General features: G+C 37.3%; 2 protein-coding genes across 2 annotated transcripts; one reads left to right on the forward strand and one right to left on the reverse strand.

Moving 5' to 3' along the window:
- Positions 1-99: 99 nt before the first annotated feature.
- LOC112577081 (E3 ubiquitin-protein ligase MARCH6-like) lies at positions 100-15,532 on the reverse strand. Its single transcript, XM_025260003.1, has 24 exons — positions 15,456-15,532; positions 14,051-14,147; positions 13,743-13,816; positions 12,437-12,580; positions 11,911-11,983; positions 11,341-11,494; positions 10,908-11,100; positions 10,331-10,392; positions 10,135-10,167; positions 9,714-9,765; positions 8,815-8,873; positions 8,518-8,627; positions 8,156-8,270; positions 6,464-6,667; positions 6,115-6,165; positions 5,754-5,854; positions 5,142-5,325; positions 4,476-4,658; positions 4,263-4,332; positions 3,871-4,052; positions 3,459-3,683; positions 2,698-2,830; positions 2,216-2,351; positions 100-1,828 (listed from the first exon to the last, which is right to left on the reverse strand). Exons 1-24 carry the CDS (start codon positions 15,478-15,480, stop codon positions 1,756-1,758), a joined length of 2,733 nt encoding a protein of 910 aa, XP_025115788.1. The 5' UTR covers positions 15,481-15,532; the 3' UTR covers positions 100-1,755.
- Positions 15,533-15,623: 91 nt separating this feature from the next.
- Positions 15,624-20,647, forward strand: LOC112577086 (WD repeat-containing protein 88-like). The gene is made up of 11 exons (XM_025260013.1): positions 15,624-15,909; positions 16,082-16,281; positions 16,829-16,892; positions 17,119-17,257; positions 18,293-18,419; positions 18,791-18,904; positions 19,429-19,499; positions 19,804-19,886; positions 20,014-20,082; positions 20,185-20,277; positions 20,369-20,647. Exons 1-11 carry the CDS (start codon positions 15,784-15,786, stop codon positions 20,498-20,500), a joined length of 1,218 nt encoding a protein of 405 aa, XP_025115798.1. The 5' UTR covers positions 15,624-15,783; the 3' UTR covers positions 20,501-20,647.
- The last annotated feature ends 3 nt before the right edge of the window (positions 20,648-20,650 follow it).

Raw genomic sequence — 20,650 nt, forward strand, 5'->3', positions numbered from 1 at the left:
GATGCCATAACTCTCCTTCAGGCTGTGAAAGACTAGATCAGTTACTTCACATTCACAACACATACAGTACACAAATACACTTAAATCTTTGCAACACAATGACATAAACATCAATGCATTGATAATTCCTTTTAGGTAAATTATATAGCAACAGGTCAACTTACTGGATAGTGTAATCTGGTTTATAAATTCATGCAACTTATGTTTGTGACTTCTATTAATACTTGATTTGTATCTTTTGTTGCCTCTTAAAGTGAGCAGTTATAAATAACTGTACATATCCCATATCAAAAACGAGGAACAGCCAAAAATCTACTGGGACCAAATAAAAAAAGAGGAGTAATTGGGGACTGGTGTATGATGTCAGTTTAGTGACTCTCAGTGGCAAAGGAATAGAAAATGATTAAAGAATGCAAAACCAAGTTTTGAATAAGAAAATCTGCTTTAAGAATAATGATCTATATTTTAAAAATTAAAACTCCTGAGGACTGGTAAAACCAAATGAAGGTAACATGCTACAAATGTTGTTAATGGCAATCAGAACTATCATGTGCAACCCGACATGGGTAGTACGTCTTTCCCACCTCGCGTGACAATACAAGGTCAAGACTGGACCTAGTAAGCCGCACAGAATGGATCAAGGCACTCAAAGCAGCATCTGTATACAAAGCATAACAACCCAACTGCTGTGGTGATAAAGAGACCTTGTAGTGAAGACCAATAAATCAGGAAGACAACACACACATATAAAGTTCTTTACCTTATGACTTCGAATTTATGAGCCAACATTACTATATATATCAACAAGACAGTTTTACCCTTCTCATGCTATTAGTCATCCAACCATTTATTGGGCCAGTTAGTTTGGATAAAGATCCTGGTGTAATTTAAAAGTTTCACAAAACTCTATTCCTATCCACTTTAATTTTGCTGATCAAGAGCACTTCAATGGGTCTGGCTAAATTTGTGGTGAGAAATTGTGCAACATCTCTTTAGGTAAAATGGTAGCCAGGGTTTTCTGCCATTTTCTTCATACTGGAAGCGGAGGGTTTGAGAAAGAAAAGATATGAAGATCATAAAAATAGAAGACATTTAAATGTTTTTTTTCAATGTAGCACTTGAAACAGGCCCTTGATAAACAATTGTGGAACAAAGAATGCCAATCTTAACGGGCCTACTCATTTCACATGCAACCAATAATCAAGTTTCTGAGTGATGCATAAAATTGTATGCAGGTTTGATAATAGAGCACAAAGCCAGGTAAGTTGTCATTCATATTTACATTTCCCGTTTAAGTGGTGCATTCCTTTTGTCTTTTTTTGGGAGGGGGGAGGGAATACACCAGAACTTGTTATGTAGACTGCTAGCAGAGAAGATGCAAGAAAGCAGATGAGCAAAAAGAAGGTTGTGTGTGTGGGGGGAAAGTTAATTTTGTTAAAGGGAAAAAAAACCACCTTTGTCCAACTAATGCACCATACTTTTTGAATGCCAGGAATGAAAATTGACCACCACAAAATCAACAATGCATTAACACAGTCCATCACCTGCACAAAGCACCTAACTTGTCCAGATATTGTTAACACAGACGTCGCAGTCTCTCTTAGCCGTCCAAATCTTCACAGTGTTAAAACTAAGAAGCATGAACAGCAGGTCTCACTCAGAATCCAACTACTGGAGCAAGACAGCTTGGTACAAATGTTTCAAAGTGTCTGGTCACAAATGAACACCACAAGTGACATTTTCCAAACGAACAGATCATGAGGCGGAATCATCTACTACTGTCTGGGTAACTGGCATGTAGTTGACTAGCCGCTGCCCCACTAGATACCTGCACAGAAAATAAATCAACATTTAAAAAAACTTGAATAAAGAGGAAAGATTGTAACAAGTAAACACCATGTGACAAATTAGCATTGTACAATAACTACATTTTTAAGACAAATATGGAAGAAAAATGTTTAAGTTTTGCACAGTTCTTATACTCTGTCAGTGTAAACTTTTCATAGCTAGACAAACTAGAGCCTTAAAGGATGGAATGATAGAATCCCAAGTTCTATCCTATTGATAACTTGATAACGGGATCTTAATATAGGTTGTTAGTATCAGCTTGGTGTGGAAGCTTTTACTTATTATCTTCTACTGCTGTTTATCTCCCCTGTTTTCAATACTTGGTGATGTGGCTAAATCTACCCGAGCACTGCCACAAACCACTCACTTGTCGTCCTTAATGTGATTGTAGAGGCGCTGGAACTGCCGCACCTGAAAGACTAGAACTGACACCATCACGAGCACAGCTAGCAGGAAGGGGTAGATTCGCCGCAGCACAAGGTTCTGAATCTCAAAGCTGAAGCCTGAAAGAAAATGGTTTGCTTACTGAATATAGCCTACAGAGCGGGGTACAGCACTGCTCTAGTTACATGAGAAAGAATAGGAAATATAAGAATCTGTTCTCCTCTCTTTTTGGGGGGCAAGGGGGGGTATGTTTCTTAGAGGCTGGTTTATCACAACTGCAAATATAATCACCTTTCAGCAAAATTACCCTTTACTATTGGGCAGGTTTGCTAGTTTTGCCATTTACAGGAAACCACAATAAAGTCATAGAAGATTTTTTAAAAAACTGTTCAGGAGTTGAGGCACAATCTGAAAGTTATAATAACTGAAATACAGTTTTTCAGCACAGCATAAGAGTGTTTTTACCTAGAGCAGGCAAGAAGGATTTGGCAATAATGTATGGCAATGCAAGCATCATGCCTAGGACACATACAACAGGCAGGCACAGCTTGTTCAAGATGTAGTACAGGTTCATGTTTCGCAACCCATCATTGTAGACCTGTAACATCATAAAAACACAAAAAACTCACCTTAATTCTATTGCACAATGTAAAAGCATGCATGCTTATACAAAGGCATTTAAGGCATCTGCGGACAAATGCATATGCATTCTTACTTCTTAATTCATTAAAAGGCTTATAAGATCACAGATGGCTTGCGTACTGTTGTAAATTAACTCCGCCTAGAAACCCCCTGGGTAACCTGCCGGTCCCAAGCCCGGATGAAGGAGGAAGGTTGGGCATGGGGCTAACATTCCTACCCTGTAAAAAAAAACAAATATGCTATAGAAACTGCAACTGCAGTTGGGGCCCTATGCTCCACTGGGGGTATAAAGGAATAATAAGACTGTTGTAAATTCATAAGCTCTTCTTCCAAGTTCTTTGCTCTTTGATGCCTACATATGATGCCTCCATATCTGGCCTCTTTAAGAAATATATTTCACAATCAAAAGTACTGCCCACTCCCCAATTCTTCATCTATGCACCTTTTTTCTTGTCGTGGTGTCATCTGTTTGCTGACACTTTCTTGTGTAGTTGATTGTTGGTTCATTTGTAGTCATTCACGTGCAGTGCACTGAGCTCATATCAGGAAGTATGCTCTACAAATTATCTTATTATTACACTTACCTGCTCCATCACACGCTTCAGCCACCAATGTGGCCCCATCATTGTTATGGCACAGATGATTTTGGCGTGAAGCACTCCAAGAGCCCAGTCCTGCCAGGGGAAGAACACAGGTGACTGGTCCAAAGGAACTCGTAGTGGGGCTACAACCACCAGCTCAAACAGCAGACCCAGGAGAAGTGGGACCAGTCCAATCAGCAAAAAGGCCACAAAGAGAGACTTTAGGGCCTATAAAGGATGTAGAGAATGTCAGGCTGCAGCAAGTATCACTGTTCAGGAAAGCAAGTTGTTTAACTTTGACAACATTTTCCTTTACTTAAATGTACTGATTTAAAATAATATGTTTGAACTGTTAAAAGCATCAATTCTAAAACTGCTGCACAAAAGCATCGTCATGCTGGCTCAGTCAACGTACCAGGACTGCCCATTCTTTCAGTTTGTGGGCTATGACAGCGCCCCCTTGTGGAATCCAATTGTAGAGGACAGTGGCAATGCGCAGCACCAGCCAACAGATGTAAAGCCCACAGGCTGCCGTATACAACTCATGGATTCGAGAATTCCCCATCCACACAGACATAAGCTGACGTCCAATGAAGACTGAAATAACGATTCCCCTCACATGTTAGACATTAATAAAACAGCACAGCCTCTAGAAATGACAGAATAAAACACAGAAAAAGCATAAAAGATCTAATTCAGATCAAAGAAAGACATGCCCAAAGTTGAAGATTTTATGATGAATGGTGAAAGAGCAAAAAGATAGCACTATTTTTATATGGTCTGTCCACAGACTGTACAGAATCTTACCTGGTACAAGAAGTGAGAGAAGGCTGGCAGCAAATAATGTCACACACATCAGTGACAGCAGACATATCACCTAACGATTAAAAAAAAGTTTATTAAAAACTCATTAGCTAGAACATAATATATAAAACACTGTATACAAACTGGAAGATGGGAACCCTACACCTCCACCCAAACTATAATCCCTATCAAATGAACCATGAAATCAATATCTACCCTTGCAGCAAAAAATGAGGGCCTCTTGTAGGGTTGGAAGCCCACTGGACCCCCACCCTGCAGCATGGCTTGGTGTGCAGCCCCTAAGCCATCCCCAAGGTCCTGTGGGGCAGGAGCTCCATTGTTCACGCCCCCAGCATCTCCTCCACCCTGCGGCTGTTCCTCCACACGAATGATGTTATCCTGTCAAGTAACCAGCAAATCTTAAAAAAACGGATGCTTGTTTTTTTTTTTCATGTTGCACTGGTGTAATATGTGTAGCATAAAGACACAAGACTGCCACAATTCCATTACTAACTTTAACCCATAAAAATAATACACATAGCAAGTGTTTTCCCATGGCAAATCATGACCTTCTAAGCATAATTCTGTTCAGCTGTTCAGTGAAAGTGTTAAATGCTAATCAAAAGAATGCTGTCAGGAGTGTGAGAGTGTCCAGTTTAGCAGAGTGATTATGAGGTCACAAAAATTCATTTACTTCACTTTCTTCTATCTAATGCAATCAAAACACACTGACAACTATAAAGCAGAAACTAATAAGCACAGAACTGCAAGAAACCCCATCACCTGACAAATGAGACCTTATATTTGCATGCTGCTAATGGGAGTTTGCGAAGAAAAAAGAAAGAAAGGAAATAAAACGCAAGCAGAAAAGATTGAGCTTACCCCCTCCCTCAGCTGAACATCACCAATGAGGTAGGATCGGAGATCTAGCAGCCAAGCAACTCCGACAGTCCAGGCGGCTACAAGGCGCTTCAGCCACTGACGTGTGTGCCCCTGTTCCAGCAACGCTGGCAGCACAACCTGAAGCAGGAGAAGCTCGAGGGAAAGTTCACTGACTGGTGCATCACTGCAACATCACAAAGGTCACAGATGACACACCACTGGATCAACAACACTGTATCATTAATCTACCATAGCAGCAGTATCAAAACATACCTTCCCGACATTGTACATACCAATGTCAGAGATCATGCTGATAAACATGTAGTTGCAAATTTCGTTTTATTCTTGTGCTATGAATATATAACATTATCATTCAAAAATTAACAGGCAAGCAGAATCAACCACAATATACTTATGTTAGAAGCTGCCAGCATGTTATTACAAAAAAAAAATCTATTTTCTGATGTGATGGGGAAATCATGCAAATTACAGGTACTCGTAAACAGACAAACCACAATGCCCTTAACTTCTCCAGAACATTTTCTCTGAAAAAAATTTACTTTTTTAAAAGGTACTGCTAATGGATTCTTGTACTTGCTTTCAAGTACTCACCTTGACAGCATAACATGGTATGGAAGGAAACCTGGAAGAACTTTTCTGATGACACGTACTGGTAACCACAGCATCAGCAAAACTGTACTGCCAAATATTATCTGCCCACATACACCATAGAGAAATTCATACATGTATATTTTCAAAATAATTTGTTTTATTGTTCAACAGAATAAAAAGTAATATCCCCGTAACAGTTACATACAGATAGCGTATCAGTAACAACTACAGTGATTACAAAAATACAAACTTTTATTTTTTATTATTATTAAAAAACTAAGGCCTGTAGTTCTAGCTTTGAAATGAAGGCTGTAGTTGCTTAATGCTACTTTTGACTTTTACATCTAAGTTAGAAACCCACCATTGAGGCAACGAATCTCCTTATATGTCGATGAACAGGAAGATGAATCATCTGCAACATCCAGCATGACAAAACCATAAATACCCACTAGACTAAAACAAATAACAATCCATTGCAAATCCTGCTTCAGAAAGCACCATCCAGTGGATTGTAAAAACTAAAATATGAAATTTCAAGGAAGGAGATGATGTGGTTTGCCTTTGGTGCCAAAACGCACATTACAACAAAAGGATGCAAATATATGTGTGCTGTTATTAGTATCTAGAAAGTATGAACGAGCTCTGCTGTATGAGTATAGGTATAATCCACAAATTAATTAAAAAAATAAGCAAAAAACCCTCAAGCCTACCTCCTGGATGGGGTTAAACTCTGGATCATTCAGGTTCCTCAGAAACCAAAGAACACCGGGTCGCAGCACTTCACGGAGCAAAAGGATGAAAGATGCGAAGTAAAATACATAGACCATTCCCACAAGCCAGTGAATGAACATGGATGTACCAGGTGCCAGATGAAAGCTGTTTTTACGATCTTTCAAGGTCGCATCAAACATAGACTGAAAAGTCAAAATCAGACAAGTTTAAACTAGTAAAACAGTTTTTTTTTGTTGTAAATTCTGTCAGATTTTGACAATAGGTGTATAACACTTTATTTTGATGACTGGCATGCTGAATTTTTATACTGACAGTTTATACACATTAAAGGATATAAATTAAAGAGTATGGTATTTGTAAAGGGCATCCAGTTCAAGTTTTCTGACTGTACTACAGTCGAGTGACTGATGGGAATGTAAAGAAAACTAGGAATGTGCTGAACAATTATACTACATACGATATTTGTTTGAATTATACTGCTGCTCAACAGAGTATTTTTAATACTTTCTGCTAATACTTGTATAACAGCTGTGTACAAAATTCATGCTGTATATCTAGCGTTGTAATGACTTTCATTCCAAATGTGACACATGAAAAGATTCTAATAAGAGTTAGCGGCAGTCAAAATTTTATTTCCTATATAGTGGTTTTCAAAGTGTGGTCCGTGACCACTTGTAGGCCGCATGCATAAATCAGGTGGTCTGCGGCTGACAGTCATCATATGTCAGCAAAATGATGTTTAAATTGCAGATACGCTAATTAGTCCAGCATTAATTTCACACGAGTTTTAATTTTATCGGTGCCCAACTGTTCGTTCGCATAAAATTGCTCGCTTATCAACTGTCTTTATGTCACAGTGCAAGCATAGCGTCTTTTAACCACGTCATCCATTACCCCTTAGTAATGCAGTGCAGTTCCTTATTTTTAATTTTTATGTGTACTTTGCAATGTAATTTTGTGTAAACTTATTACTATACTACTGTCAAAAAAGTACACTTAGTTTTGAATTGTAATAAAATAAATGTGGCAATTTCAATCTGAAATTCACTGTACAGTGATTTTAGGTCTTGGTGGTCTGCTGTATTTTTTGTTCTAGTAAAGTGGTTTGCCGTCCAAAATACTTTGAAAACCACTGCTGTAGACCACTTTGAAAGTGTGTTTATGTGCTGTGTAGGAAAATACAAGAAAAACACAACCAAAAAGAGATTCTATCATTTCTATAGATACACTACTTCAAAGGTATGAATTTATGTTTTCATCAGATTTTAAAAATTTTGTTGCAACTTTGCAAGCTTGCCATTTTTTATGACAAGGTCACAATGACAACATTTTGCAACCATAGGTTGCTCCGAGAAAAACAAAATCGACAGCTTAGGATTATTAACCATAAAGACCAACCTGAATGGTTTGTGTTTTTTTCGGATATCAGTAGATAGTAATAAACTAACCTGTAAAATTCAGCCTTCAAAACCCATCCATTAATTATCTGCTAGTATTTGCACCTGCGATCAGCAAGCACTGATAACAGTGCACTACATTACAATAGTGCACTATTCACAACATTGTCAGCAGGGGTTTTTGTGAGTTACGATGTCTACTCTAGGCAACTGCTACCAATATGGATTTCTAATATGGTTTGTTTTATTGAAATATGTATGAAACAAACTTACTAGGGAGCAGATATCAAGCCACCAGCCACAGATGAGAGGAAACACGCCTATCTCCATGACAACTAGCAACTTCACCTTGACTACGACATAGCAAAGTCCCACCACTCTTCTGAATCTGTCAAATGTTGAGAGACATAATAAAGTGATGTTACAACATGAAACAAAATGACTGTAAAGGATTCAGATATTGCAAGTCAATTTTACATTAATGTTTTCATCTAAACTGGAAATATCTCTCTTGAACTAAAACATTACAAACAACTCTTGTTTAGTTTTCCTACATTTTAGACTAACAGGAAATGAAACCGAAAGCTGTAAATTTTCTCACAAAAATTAATGACTAAAAGCAAGAGTTCCCTCACTTTTTCAATCTAGCGAACGAACACAGGAGATAAAGAGTCATGAAGGACACTGCTATAACCAAGTAGCCAACCAGGGTTGTCAAAAGCCCTTCAAAGTGGGATGCAGCAATCTAAAAAATAATAATAAAAAAAAATTGCAAAGAACAGTGACCTTTTATGAACTTTAGTATCAAACAATGATATAGAATAATGTAAAGTGGAAAACCATGAACACTACAAAGAAAAAAATCAGCATTACTTTTTTCTTTCATCAACATAATCGTAAGAAACATATACTTTAAAAGAGATAAAACTTACGAGCTCATCAATTTTTAATCCCACCACAGTAAAGTGTCCAATATGATATGGTGAAAATGCTGAAACAAGATCATAGGCTTCAATCTTAACATGCCTTTAAGTAATTTTAAATAGCAAACTACAGGTAGTCCTCGGGTTACGACGGTCTCGAGTTACGTCGTTTTCGTGGTTACGACACTCATTCCCACTTACAGCGACAGTGATAACAAAGCAACGTAGTGGGCTTATTATTGAGATGGACAGATTATTGGCGCTTTGGTTGGAAGACCAAAGTCAACGCCGTATCCCTGTGAGTTTTATGGTTATTCAGGAGAAGGCTAGGCGACTGTTTGAGGCGTTGAAAAGAGAAAAGGGGGAAGGAAGTGAAAGTGAAGAATTTGTGGCGAGTATAGGGGTTGGTTTATGATGGTACAGTACTGTATGAACGTATGATCCGACTTACGTCGAAATTCGGTTTACGACGCCGCGTTAAGAACGGATCCCCGTCGTAAGTCGAGGACTACCTGTATTGTTCTTTTTCAATGTAAAATTTCAACAAACAGCACTATCTTCATTACCTTGTCCACCTCTTTAGTATTAATCATGTTCTTATGCTCCAGCTTGCAAACATGTTCACATGTGCATGCTGTCATATGCAGTCATTATATGGAACTGAGGTGTGTAAAGGTTACTACACATGACAACCAATTAAAAGTCCTCAGTTCACCGAGACTCCTTGCTCTTAATTAAAAAGTTCCTTAAATAAATCAACATCAACCTTCCAGCTCCCCCACCAAATCCTAGCAGAAAATGTTTAGTTTCTCCCTCTCTATTGGTATGATTAACATCCTATCTCTCCCCCTTCTAATTCCTACCTCTACCACTATACTACCCTAGCTCCATCTTCATTGGGTACTTACCAAACACAAGAATAAAAAGAGTGTTCAAGGAAACAACCCAAAAAACATGTTCCTGCAATAAAAAAAATCATCATATTCAAAGCAGGAGTAATTGTTTCTCCATTCCTTGCACTCACATCCCTTAAACTAAGATTTCAAATCAACTGGTTCTCCCACCATGTTTCTCACTGTACAAATATTACCACAGGCAGACTTCTGATCCTTGGCTTGTAATATATATATTTTTGGCATGTATATATTTATGTCAAACAAACCGGTATTAAAAGTGAACTTGGAGCTATGACAACAACTTTGCTACATTATAACATGTACAAATTAATACATCTTCAAAGAATACCAGCGCGTGCATGCATGAGCACATGCATATACACATACATACACAAAGGCATGCTTCCCTTCTTCACCCTCATTTAACACTTACAAGAAAGACCAGCGATCCATCCAGCCCCAGCAACTGAAATCACAAGAAACCTTATAAAGAAAACTGAAGAACACACTGCTTCTAAACAGTCTTCTAAACAACACAAACAAAGTTCATTCTCTTTGCACTAATCATCATACAACTTCTTTCAAGAGACACAGAAACTTTAAGACGACTATATGTTTACTTTACGCACCCTTTCCCAGGTTAACTCCTCTGCTGCTCTGTCCCATTCTATTGGGTTCCAATTGTTATCATCTGTAAAATGTTCATGAAACAAAGATAACAGAATGAATAAAAGTAAAATGGGTGAATATGTGTGTGTTTAACTCCTTACACTAATCAACATAGTTGTCAATAGCTGTGATTATAGTCAACTGACTAGTCTGCCAGCTTTTCTTTCTCTGCAGATTTATAATCCTCTCCATACTTACTGCTTGTTTCCTGATTCCTCTTTGTGGCTTCTATGTTTGTCCTTAATTACTTGTCTGCATAATTGTTTCTCCTGCTGTCCTTTGAAATCTGTCCATGTCTCCTACTCCTACTTAAGTGGATTTTTCTTTGTGAGCATGATTATGTGCTATATAAAGCACTTAATAATTATTATTATTATAATACATGTGCTTGTGTAGGAGAGTGTCTGAGTTCTTTAACAAATCTTTCAGTATGCTTAGTAGTAGCCGTTTGTTCCTTTTTACTCCTAGAGGAGCATAGGACCGCTTCAGTATGCTTAATTAGGACTAAGCTGGGAAATCATAAAGTGGTGTTTCTACCTTGTGCAGCGTTGTTGCCATTATTAGCACCATCCATCATAGCATCATTCTCCAAATCTCCTGCCTCTGCCTCTTCCTCAGCAGCCACAACTGGCCCTTCAGCAACATTTGGCTGTACGTTAGCTGCAGCTCTGTGACCACCTCCTGCTAAGCCACCTATAAGATTGTTCATGGCTCCACCATCCAAGAGGTTCTAAGACAGACAAACATTGTCCTCCATAAGATTATTTGCAACATTACTATACACTGTCACAAAAATGAGTTTCACTGAAACCCCATCCATGGTGAACAACTCATCTCATCACTTCTTCTGTCTGCTTACAATCAAACTAACAGGACAAAGATACAAATGCAATGAACACAAAAACAGCTACCCTACTTCTAAACGTAAAATCCCATGGCACCAAAAACCCCACAGACAAACATGACCTACCCTTCCATGATTAGCCTGCTGGTTATCTTGCTCAAGCCAGTCAGGTCCCCCACCATGAAGGATTTGTTCTCGCAACCACACCAGACTGATGAAAGCACACAAAGTGCAGGTGACAACAAAACAGCCTTGAAAGCAGTCTGAGGCTAGATTCTCCCTGCAGCATTCAAGTAGGCCACACAAAATCATATTTCTGAACACCAGACTCAGGTTAAAGACTGGCTAAAATGGTACCTTAATAAATCTTTCCACGGCACAGTAGAGCCTTATATACTCTAAAAATCTTTTGAAATAAATTGTTTATGGGATTAAACGAAAACTTGTTCACTCTTCTAACTTACACCATTCTAATTAATTCAATCTTGACATTTAATAACTTATTTAATACACTCCACTGACTCCACAAAACCTCTCCCTTAAATAGTTGTGGGTTCCACTTTGAAATATCAAGAATTGATATTATGATTCTTAAATCAGCCTTGAAATATCTTAAAACAATTTTGGGGGCCAGTTTGTAAATCACTTGATATATTTCATAAATAAACATACAACTGCTGATAGTCAACGACTTACGTTGACAGCATGTCCAGTGGCAGGGTTAACAAAGAACTGACAGATCCAGTGAAAAGACATCTATATATTCGACCTGCAACACCAACAATACAACAAAATGCAACGACCTCACATAACAAAATAAAATTAAAGCCTAAAAAAAACAAGAAATAGAACTCAGACAAAAGGAAAATAACTACATTTTAAAAAAGGAGGAAAAAATAAAAAGACAGATACGAAATAATTAGGGGAAAAAAAACCAAGAAATTATTAAAAATTGACAGGAAATAATTAGAAAGAATGATTATTAAAGAATTATCAAAACTGAAATATGAACTTAGACATTTTTCTTTACCTTGAATATTTGCTTATAATGAAACTTTTCTTAGATTTGATATGTTTTATTGCCCTACAACTGATAATAAATATACACCGGCAGATCAATTATCTAGAAACCCCTTCTCTAAAAACAGGAAAACAAAACAAAAATGACTTAATAAAATCAGAATTAAACCAACATGAATGTAGAATAAATCAAGACACTTACATGCTGTGAGTGGAACCACACCCAGCCAAGCAAAGGCAACAAGTGTATAATGGAACCAGTAGCGCACAGCTCTAGCCATACTGGTTACAAGTCCACTCACGATGTCTTTAATAGGCAGACGTTTCGGCATATCTGGTGAGTAAACTGAAAAAAAAAAAACCCATACGTTTATGTGAAGCTTACTAGGCGTTTCCTACATGGAAAGCACTGCATGTATAAACATGAAATTCTTATATAAGATTGACTTTTCTTCCCCTTTATTGATAGCCACTAGTATTTTGCAACATAATGTCATGACCATGTGTGTGTAGCAAGTGACACAAATGTATTACTCATTTACAAAATATATGTATCATACAGGCAGCATCTATCTTTTAAAGCAGAGGTAAGATAAACATTAGAAAAATTTAAATATCTTGCCATCACAGAATACCATGATCACAGAAATAACAAATACACATACACATAGTTAATTTTTAAAAGTAATTAATCAAGTAATTGATTCTTACTAAATACAGCTGTTGATGCATATTGTGCTCCAATCTCCCCATGCATTTTTTTACTTTGAAAACTCTGTACAGTTTTACTTAAATCAGTTGAGATTCCCAAGAAATCGAACATGCATGAATAATATACAAAGCAGACCAAACGTTACACTGTATATCATGCATGTCAAACACACGGTATACATGTGGCCCTTTGCAAGCACACCTGCAGCCTGCACAAAGGACACTATAGTGATTTGCAAAATCTGTAAACTGAAGTAATTTAGAATTTTGAATATTGCGCATGACTGTTTTACAAGGCATGGTCATCTGAATACATGTAGGAATGTCCATTGTCAGGCCAAACTTGCAGCTGGCCAGCAGACAAGCAGTCTGACTAACATTAAAGTCTGAGTGATGCCTCAAGCTAAGAATTATTGAGAGCGAGAAAGGGGATGGCCTGGTAGAAGCCACGTGACCGCGTGCATCATGAGATGGGTATGAGGGAAAGTAGATCACCACATTTAGTTAGAGAGTTCAGTTTGAAGAGAAATACAGAGCAGAGTAGGAGAGAGCATGTGGCCCTTTGTAAGCACAACTGCAGCCCTCGTGACAACACTAATGTGACCCATACAGCCCTTATGGGACCCTAAGTTGGACATGCCTGCTGTATAGTCACTTCTATATAAAGTAGCATTACCATAATTAAGCATTATTATCTTTTTCTTCAGCATAGAAAAATAGCAAGTCTTCAACAGCTTCTCCACTATAATAAGCCCTGCCATTCAGCAGAAAACAAAGCAAAAAGAATGTTTACGTACTTGGAGTAAATGAATACCTGTGCTTGCACAATTCACAGTACTCCTTGCGGCTATACTTGAGCCACTGTACAAGGCTGAAACATGTTAAACAGATCAAACCATAAATAATAACAATATTAAAAAACTGTTACTATTTTAATAATCAAAATAATGCTTCTGTGTGTAAGGCATCAAACAGTAAATAGCATAGCTACTTACTGGAAAGACAAATGAAACCAAGATGAAAGAAACTGCACAGAATGTAGAGACAGCTGCTGTAATTCTCAGAATGAGATATAAGATTGTGTTAAGATGAATTTATGACTAACCAGTCTTGGTGTACATATTTAATGCTGCCGGTGCACACACAGGGATAATACAAAGGCTTATCAGAAGTTCCTTCACATCGGCACACTCGACATATATCTGAAAAACAGTAGAGGCACAGAGGTATCATGAAAATACATGAGCTGTTAAAATAATTATTTAAAAAAAAAGAGAAAGAAAGAGAGAGTGTGTGTTTACTCTATATTTATAAAGGAAACAAATTAATGACATGTCTACAAATTCTACTAAATGAGATGTTTATAATAAAGATACCAAGGGCAGAATATAATTTGCCATCATCTGCAGCATCTGTTGCCAGCTACATAAACACACAATCAAAGCACTAAATCTGTGATTAAAACTGGGGAATCAGGTGGTGTGAACTCACTTTATGAAGCAGCTATTCAACATCCTACCCTAAAGCAAGCTGTGCACACACTGGCTCAGCTGAAAAAGCTTAACAAAATGGCAGATTTACATCGAAAGCCTTTAACAATCACAGTCTTCATATCAGCATCCAGTAGCAGATTGTGTTCCATTTACAAAGCACAAGTCCTGACACTCAGCTGTTTGAAGTGACTCTTCTACAGAAGGACAAACTCAAGAAAGCAGCATTCTTCACTGATTTGCTCTCAGCCTTACAAGCGCTCACCTCTAGCCAGACTGCATCAACGAGCTGACTCAAACAACCAAGATTGTTCTGCAGTGCTTATACTAACACACACAGGGACTGCAGACAGCAGATCCGATGACAAAGGACAGCAGCAATAAAAAGCAGGCAACATCATGTCTGTCACGCTAATTGCACATTAACTTTCAACAAACAAAACAAAACAGACAAAACAGTTATATGATATCCAGAGATATCCTCTAGCAACTGACACCTTGAACAAACGTTGATCTTCCGCCTGAAGACTAGATATAGCAAATTTTACAGCTATCTCATGAGGAATAGGATAAAAGCCTCGGTTCTTTGAAAAAAGAAGATCAAACACCACAACACTTTCTGCACTCTACCAACATAAACGACAATCTGGCTCCCAAACACCGCCGTTGATGTCACTCTCTGGGGATCAACGGAGTTTGCTTCCCACCCGAAAAAGAGGATATAGGCCAATATCCGTCGAATGTGGAAGAAAAAGATGCATGAGAAACAATGATGCAACAACAAATATGTCTAGTTTTGGAGACAAGATCTATCACAGTATTGTTTATTTTGGCATTACTAGTCTCACTAAAGGTGTTTTCAAAAACATATTTATTGCAACCAAACCAACAGAAATCAAAGCATCATTGAGTCACGTAAATTTATACTATACGGATTTTACACTGTGTATAAAATACTAAACTACAGGGAAATTTCGTTAAGAATAACATTTTCAGTAAATTTCTATTCCCGTCGCTCACCCGGCTGACCGTCTAGGTCGTCCATTTTGATAAAGTCGTAAATAGTGCTCTCAAAAGAACGCAACCAAAATAATTGATACTAACCTAGAGTAGACTTTTTGTGAGTTTTTAAAATAAATGATACTTTATTTTGGTAGTAAGTATTTAAGTAAATTTTACGTCTGTTACAAGAACGCTCAACGGAAGTTATTGGAAAACATGGAAACCAAAGACGCTAGTCAGATTCTGACCTAGTTTACCTTTGCTTAGACGTATGTAGAATTTCTATTTAAAATACTTTTACAAATAAATCAGATTTACGCTGATCTTAGAAATATCTACGAAGAAAATGCCTAAACCTTCGCCGGGTGAGGAAATCGATCCATTAGCCTTGGCGATCACTCGGGACATGAATCTTCAAACTTCCAAATCCAATAATGAAGTAGCCAAATGGGAGCATGAAGACCTTGCAAAAGTAAGTTCCATTATTCAGTAACATTCAACTATTATAATACTGCCATCGTGGCCTTTTTCACGTATGTCGGTTAATAATCCTTAAATACAAGCGATCGAACATTTCTCAGTGCGTGCAAGTCTTTTAATAATAATAATAAAACGTGTTATTTGTTCATGCGGTGTTTGTTTAGGTGCGTATTAAAGTTTTACGTAGTCACACGGATGCAGTAAACAAATGTCAGTTCTTCGCGGGAGACAGACATATCCTGAGTGCTTCTGCTGACTGCAGCATTAAAGTATGGGACACACAGAAAGGCAGCGTACTACACAGCTTAAATGATGCTCATACTATCAATGCAGCCGAGGCACATTGTGTACAAGATGGTTCCAGGTAAAATCTATCAAAATAATTCCTGGCAAAAGTAATTTATGATCATAAATTGTAATATGGTGTAGGGCAATCCTCTACAAGGAGGGAGGCCGGGTTGAGGGAGGCCCAAAGTTGAGGAAAAAAATGAATAAAAGTGCAGAGGTAAAAAAAGAGCATTGTGCAAGTTGTAACATTTTTTCTTTACCTTTGTACACAAAATCCTAATAACCATGTTCAACATCAATTACATTTGTAGCTTGCTTTATATTTTATTTTGCTTTTGCACCCTTGTTAAAAAATAATTTGAAACAGATTTACAACAGCACAATAACACCAGCATCATTATTTGTGACTATGTTAATGAACATGTTGATGTGATAATCTTAGATATGATAAGGCTTTATTTACCACAGAAGGCAATTAGATGCAGCTCTAAATGGAAGCACAACTGAAAAACAATACTACAACATATTCATATTTGTTTTATCAAATAGTCTTTCATACAATCCTGTGTCAGGCTTATATATATATATGTCTCATTGATTGATTTGCATGTTAAACGTCCCAGATTTGCCAGCTGTGGATGGGATAAAAACGTTCATGTCTGGGACATGGAAACAAAGAAAAAGCTGGTAAGAGTATGATACTCTTGGACTAAATTTTCTTGCCAAAAGCATATTTGAGTTAAATGTCTTTTTGTGCTTTGTATCAAGATTTCTTGGTCTTACCTCTTGATGTTGTACTTGTTATTTTTTTGGTCTGCTGTGTGGCAACCAAAAATGTAAATGTTTTATTTGTTACATGTTGAAGACAAGTCAGTAGAGGGCACAGAACTAAAAACTGTCAAATTTTATCCAGTGGTCAGCAACTCGGAGCAGTATAGTTACCTGCTGCAAAATTTCCAGTGATGGACGCTTGGTTTGTGTTGGATCAGATCTAGATCATGGATTGACAGTCTTCGATGCATCTTCTGGTGAAATATTGCATGATTTTAAAGGTCTGTAACATCGCAAAGCCATCGATATAAATTCTGCGAATGTATTTTTGAGGTTTTGTTTTTTTGTGCATAAGAAATACAAATGGACATTCATACTTAGGAGATCAACTTTTGCATAGAGCTGTGGAACACATCACTCCTAGCACGTAGAAGGGTTTATTTAAATAGAGAATTCAAGTGTAAAGAAGAAAGCAGTATCAATGAGAATAAACTTGCACTTCTTCACTTTCCATGGAAATATTGTTTGACCCGTGTTACTTACCCTTTCATCCACAGTATGAAATATAAACCATCCTCTGGTATCAGCATGTCTCTAGCATCTTTGCCCATTGCTCTCAACTCTTGCTTTGATGATCTTGTCAGGCTGCAGACTCGATGCATTTTTACGACTTAATCATTCAAGCACTTGAACACTTTAGTGTTAGCATCCCTGCATGTATTTGGGTATGTCTGTGCATGCCGTCAGTGGAGGGTATGGTGTAGCAAGATTCTTATGCATTTCATTTTTTAGGTTTAGATATAGTAGCATCTGCAAGATTGGTATCAAGTAAGCAGTGGCCATCATTGATATGTTCCTCATGAAGGTCACTTGGTGAACAAAAATGAGTTCCTCTTTAAATACCATCAACTGAGAAATTTAAACACATGTAAGATCATTTATAAAGATAACTTTTGTTAACCCTGCTTGTTAGGCATCGTTGGTCAGGGTTTAGACCTTACATGCTTCAGGGGTGTAATGTTTTATCTTGATATTTATGATGTTCACTTATATCTGTACTGTACTTTGACAAGCACAGTAAACAGTCCGAGGGCAGAATGTGAAATAAAATGAATGCAGTGCTGTTTTACTTAGACTGACATTAGAGCTACCAACACCATACTATACAGATTATATAAAAAAAATTCTACATTTCTACATACATTTTACAGTACTTCAGGTAGCTTATCTGTAATTCTTTCAAACCCTGTAAACTTTATCAAAATGAACACTTCAGCAAAAGACAGTGGATATGAAATGCATGTTTTTTTGTGCAGACCATCACAAGAGCTCCTTGACAAGTTGTGTCTTTTCCCCTGATAACACACGTATTGTGACCACCTCCATGGACAGAACAGCAAAGTTCTTTGACTTGCGCTCCAGTAAATGTACCATCACACTGGAGTAAGTTTTATTACATGGTAAGAACATGGGAATGATTTGCCCAACACGTCATAGTTTGTCCAGGACAGGATAATGTAAAATTTACACAATATATCCTGCGTTTCCTTTCATTTTAAATAAAAGTTTTTAGTGTCAGGAGATGTGTAGTCATCAGAAGCAGATTTTAAGACACCAAAAAATATTAACTGCCTCAAGATCAAACTTTGGTTTTCTAGCTATTGAACATGGTGTATGTCTACTGTTGGTAGTTTTATTCAAAGTGCACATGCTTTTAGATAATAATAAAGTCTCAGCACAAATTGCCAGAAAAAAATCAAATCAATAATTAAAAAGAAAACAGTTAAACGTGAACTACTTTGTGCATAATTCAGGGGTCACACCAATGTCATTTCTGCCTGTTCCTTCACACAAGATGACCGCAAGTTTGCAACATCTTCTTGGGACAAGACCATAAAGATATGGGATATTTCCACAGGAATGTATAGGTAATTCTTTTTTAAAGAAAGTTACAAGCACTATCAGGGCTTCTGCTTACGCAAAAAATTGCGTAAAGTACGCATTAAAAGTTCGGAGGACCCCTTCAATTTTTGTCAATTCCCATTCAAATTTGGGCGAAGAACAGGGACCCCTTAAAAATCTGAAGAAGGGGTCCCTGGGACCCCAAAGAATTTAGCCTTAGCAGAAGCCCTGACTATGTTTGACTAATTATGTATTACAAATGGTGTTTAATACAAAATTTTAAAGAGTGCCATATAAGAGCTGAATTTGGGTACTTCATGAAATATTATAGCAAGTCAACATTTTTTCTTTTTGCCAACATAACTCCTCATCATCCCTTCAAAGTAGTGACTTGCAAAATTTTGCAGCTACTACTGTGTAAGCTGATGTAAATACAACTTGTTCAAAAATAATCAGATATAAAAACTAAACACTCCCTCAATAACTTCTTTGAATAGCCATCTCTTCAGCAATGCATCATCAGCTTATTTCATGCTTTCTGTTTCTGCAGATCTAAAGGTGCACAAACACTGAAAGGAAGTCATGATGGTTCAGTCAGCTGCTGTGACTTCACACCGGAAGGTAAGTTCATCATATTCATTATAAATTAAAGGTGGAACATATTTTATAGTAGTGCATGAGAAAACTCTTTCATTCTATATGTAGAAAAAAATAAGTCCTCAGTAGGAAGAATATACCATTTAAATATTGGTAATAGTTTTCTCAAAATGAATGTTACCATAATGAGAAATTATGTTGACTGCATGTGTCAACCACTTTAAAAACAAAACCCTGACCATTGCTGCAAATACATTTACCATTTAATAAGAGTTTATTTGCCAAAAACCATTAATTACAAGAAAACTGTTTTTTCTCCCCACTATAGGCTTGATGCTGGTGTCAGGAGGGTATGACTTGAGCATTGTGGTGTGGGATGTGGAAAACAAAATGCAGAAACTAAAGCTTCAGGTGAGCAGCAACTACAATCTTGATTATTCTAGAAATCATCTCTTAAAATTTATTTTCTGATTTAATGGGTTAGATTAGAACATCTAATTTTTCTCGGTCCCAAAAGACTATTTTGTTGTTTATGCAGGGACATGCTGGCTGGGTGACAGATGTTCACTTCAGCTTGGACCAAAAGTGGTTGCTGTCTTGTTCAAAGGTAAGTTTGTAAGGATTGTTGTCAGGATGGAGCCAAACCCATCGTTGGTGACAATGAAGCAAGACAAATCACTTAATTCACCTAAATGTATCTTACCTGCAGGATAAAACTGTTCGCATGTGGAACATCGAAGAATCAGACAAAATACCAATTGTCATGGAAAATAAGAAAGCCCAGGGTCTCAAGATTATTAAGGTTAGTATTTTATATTTTAAAAAAATCTCATGCCAAGATTTAAAGAACATCAAAACCCAGCAAGAATTTATTTTATACTGCTTTGTTTCAGTGTTCAAAGTGTGAAAAACCCTTTTCCATGTCACAACTAGACAGCTTCCGTGACGTGACTCTTTGTGTCTTTTGTCGCCTTCAAAGTCCAGAAAAATCTTGGCTTTCTTTTAGTGACAGCCCTGAGGGTTGAGACGCAACAGCATTCCACTTATCATAAAGAATCCCAGAACACCAGGCATTGTTAAAAGAGCATGAGATCTTGCTGCTACAGACAGTACTGATTATTTGTTGCACACCAAGGACGTAAATATGTTGAAAATAAAACACAAAAGCCACACAA

The sequence above is a fragment of the Pomacea canaliculata genome, linkage group LG12, assembly GCF_003073045.1.
Source record: "Pomacea canaliculata isolate SZHN2017 linkage group LG12, ASM307304v1, whole genome shotgun sequence".
Lineage (NCBI taxonomy): Eukaryota > Metazoa > Mollusca > Gastropoda > Architaenioglossa > Ampullariidae > Pomacea > Pomacea canaliculata.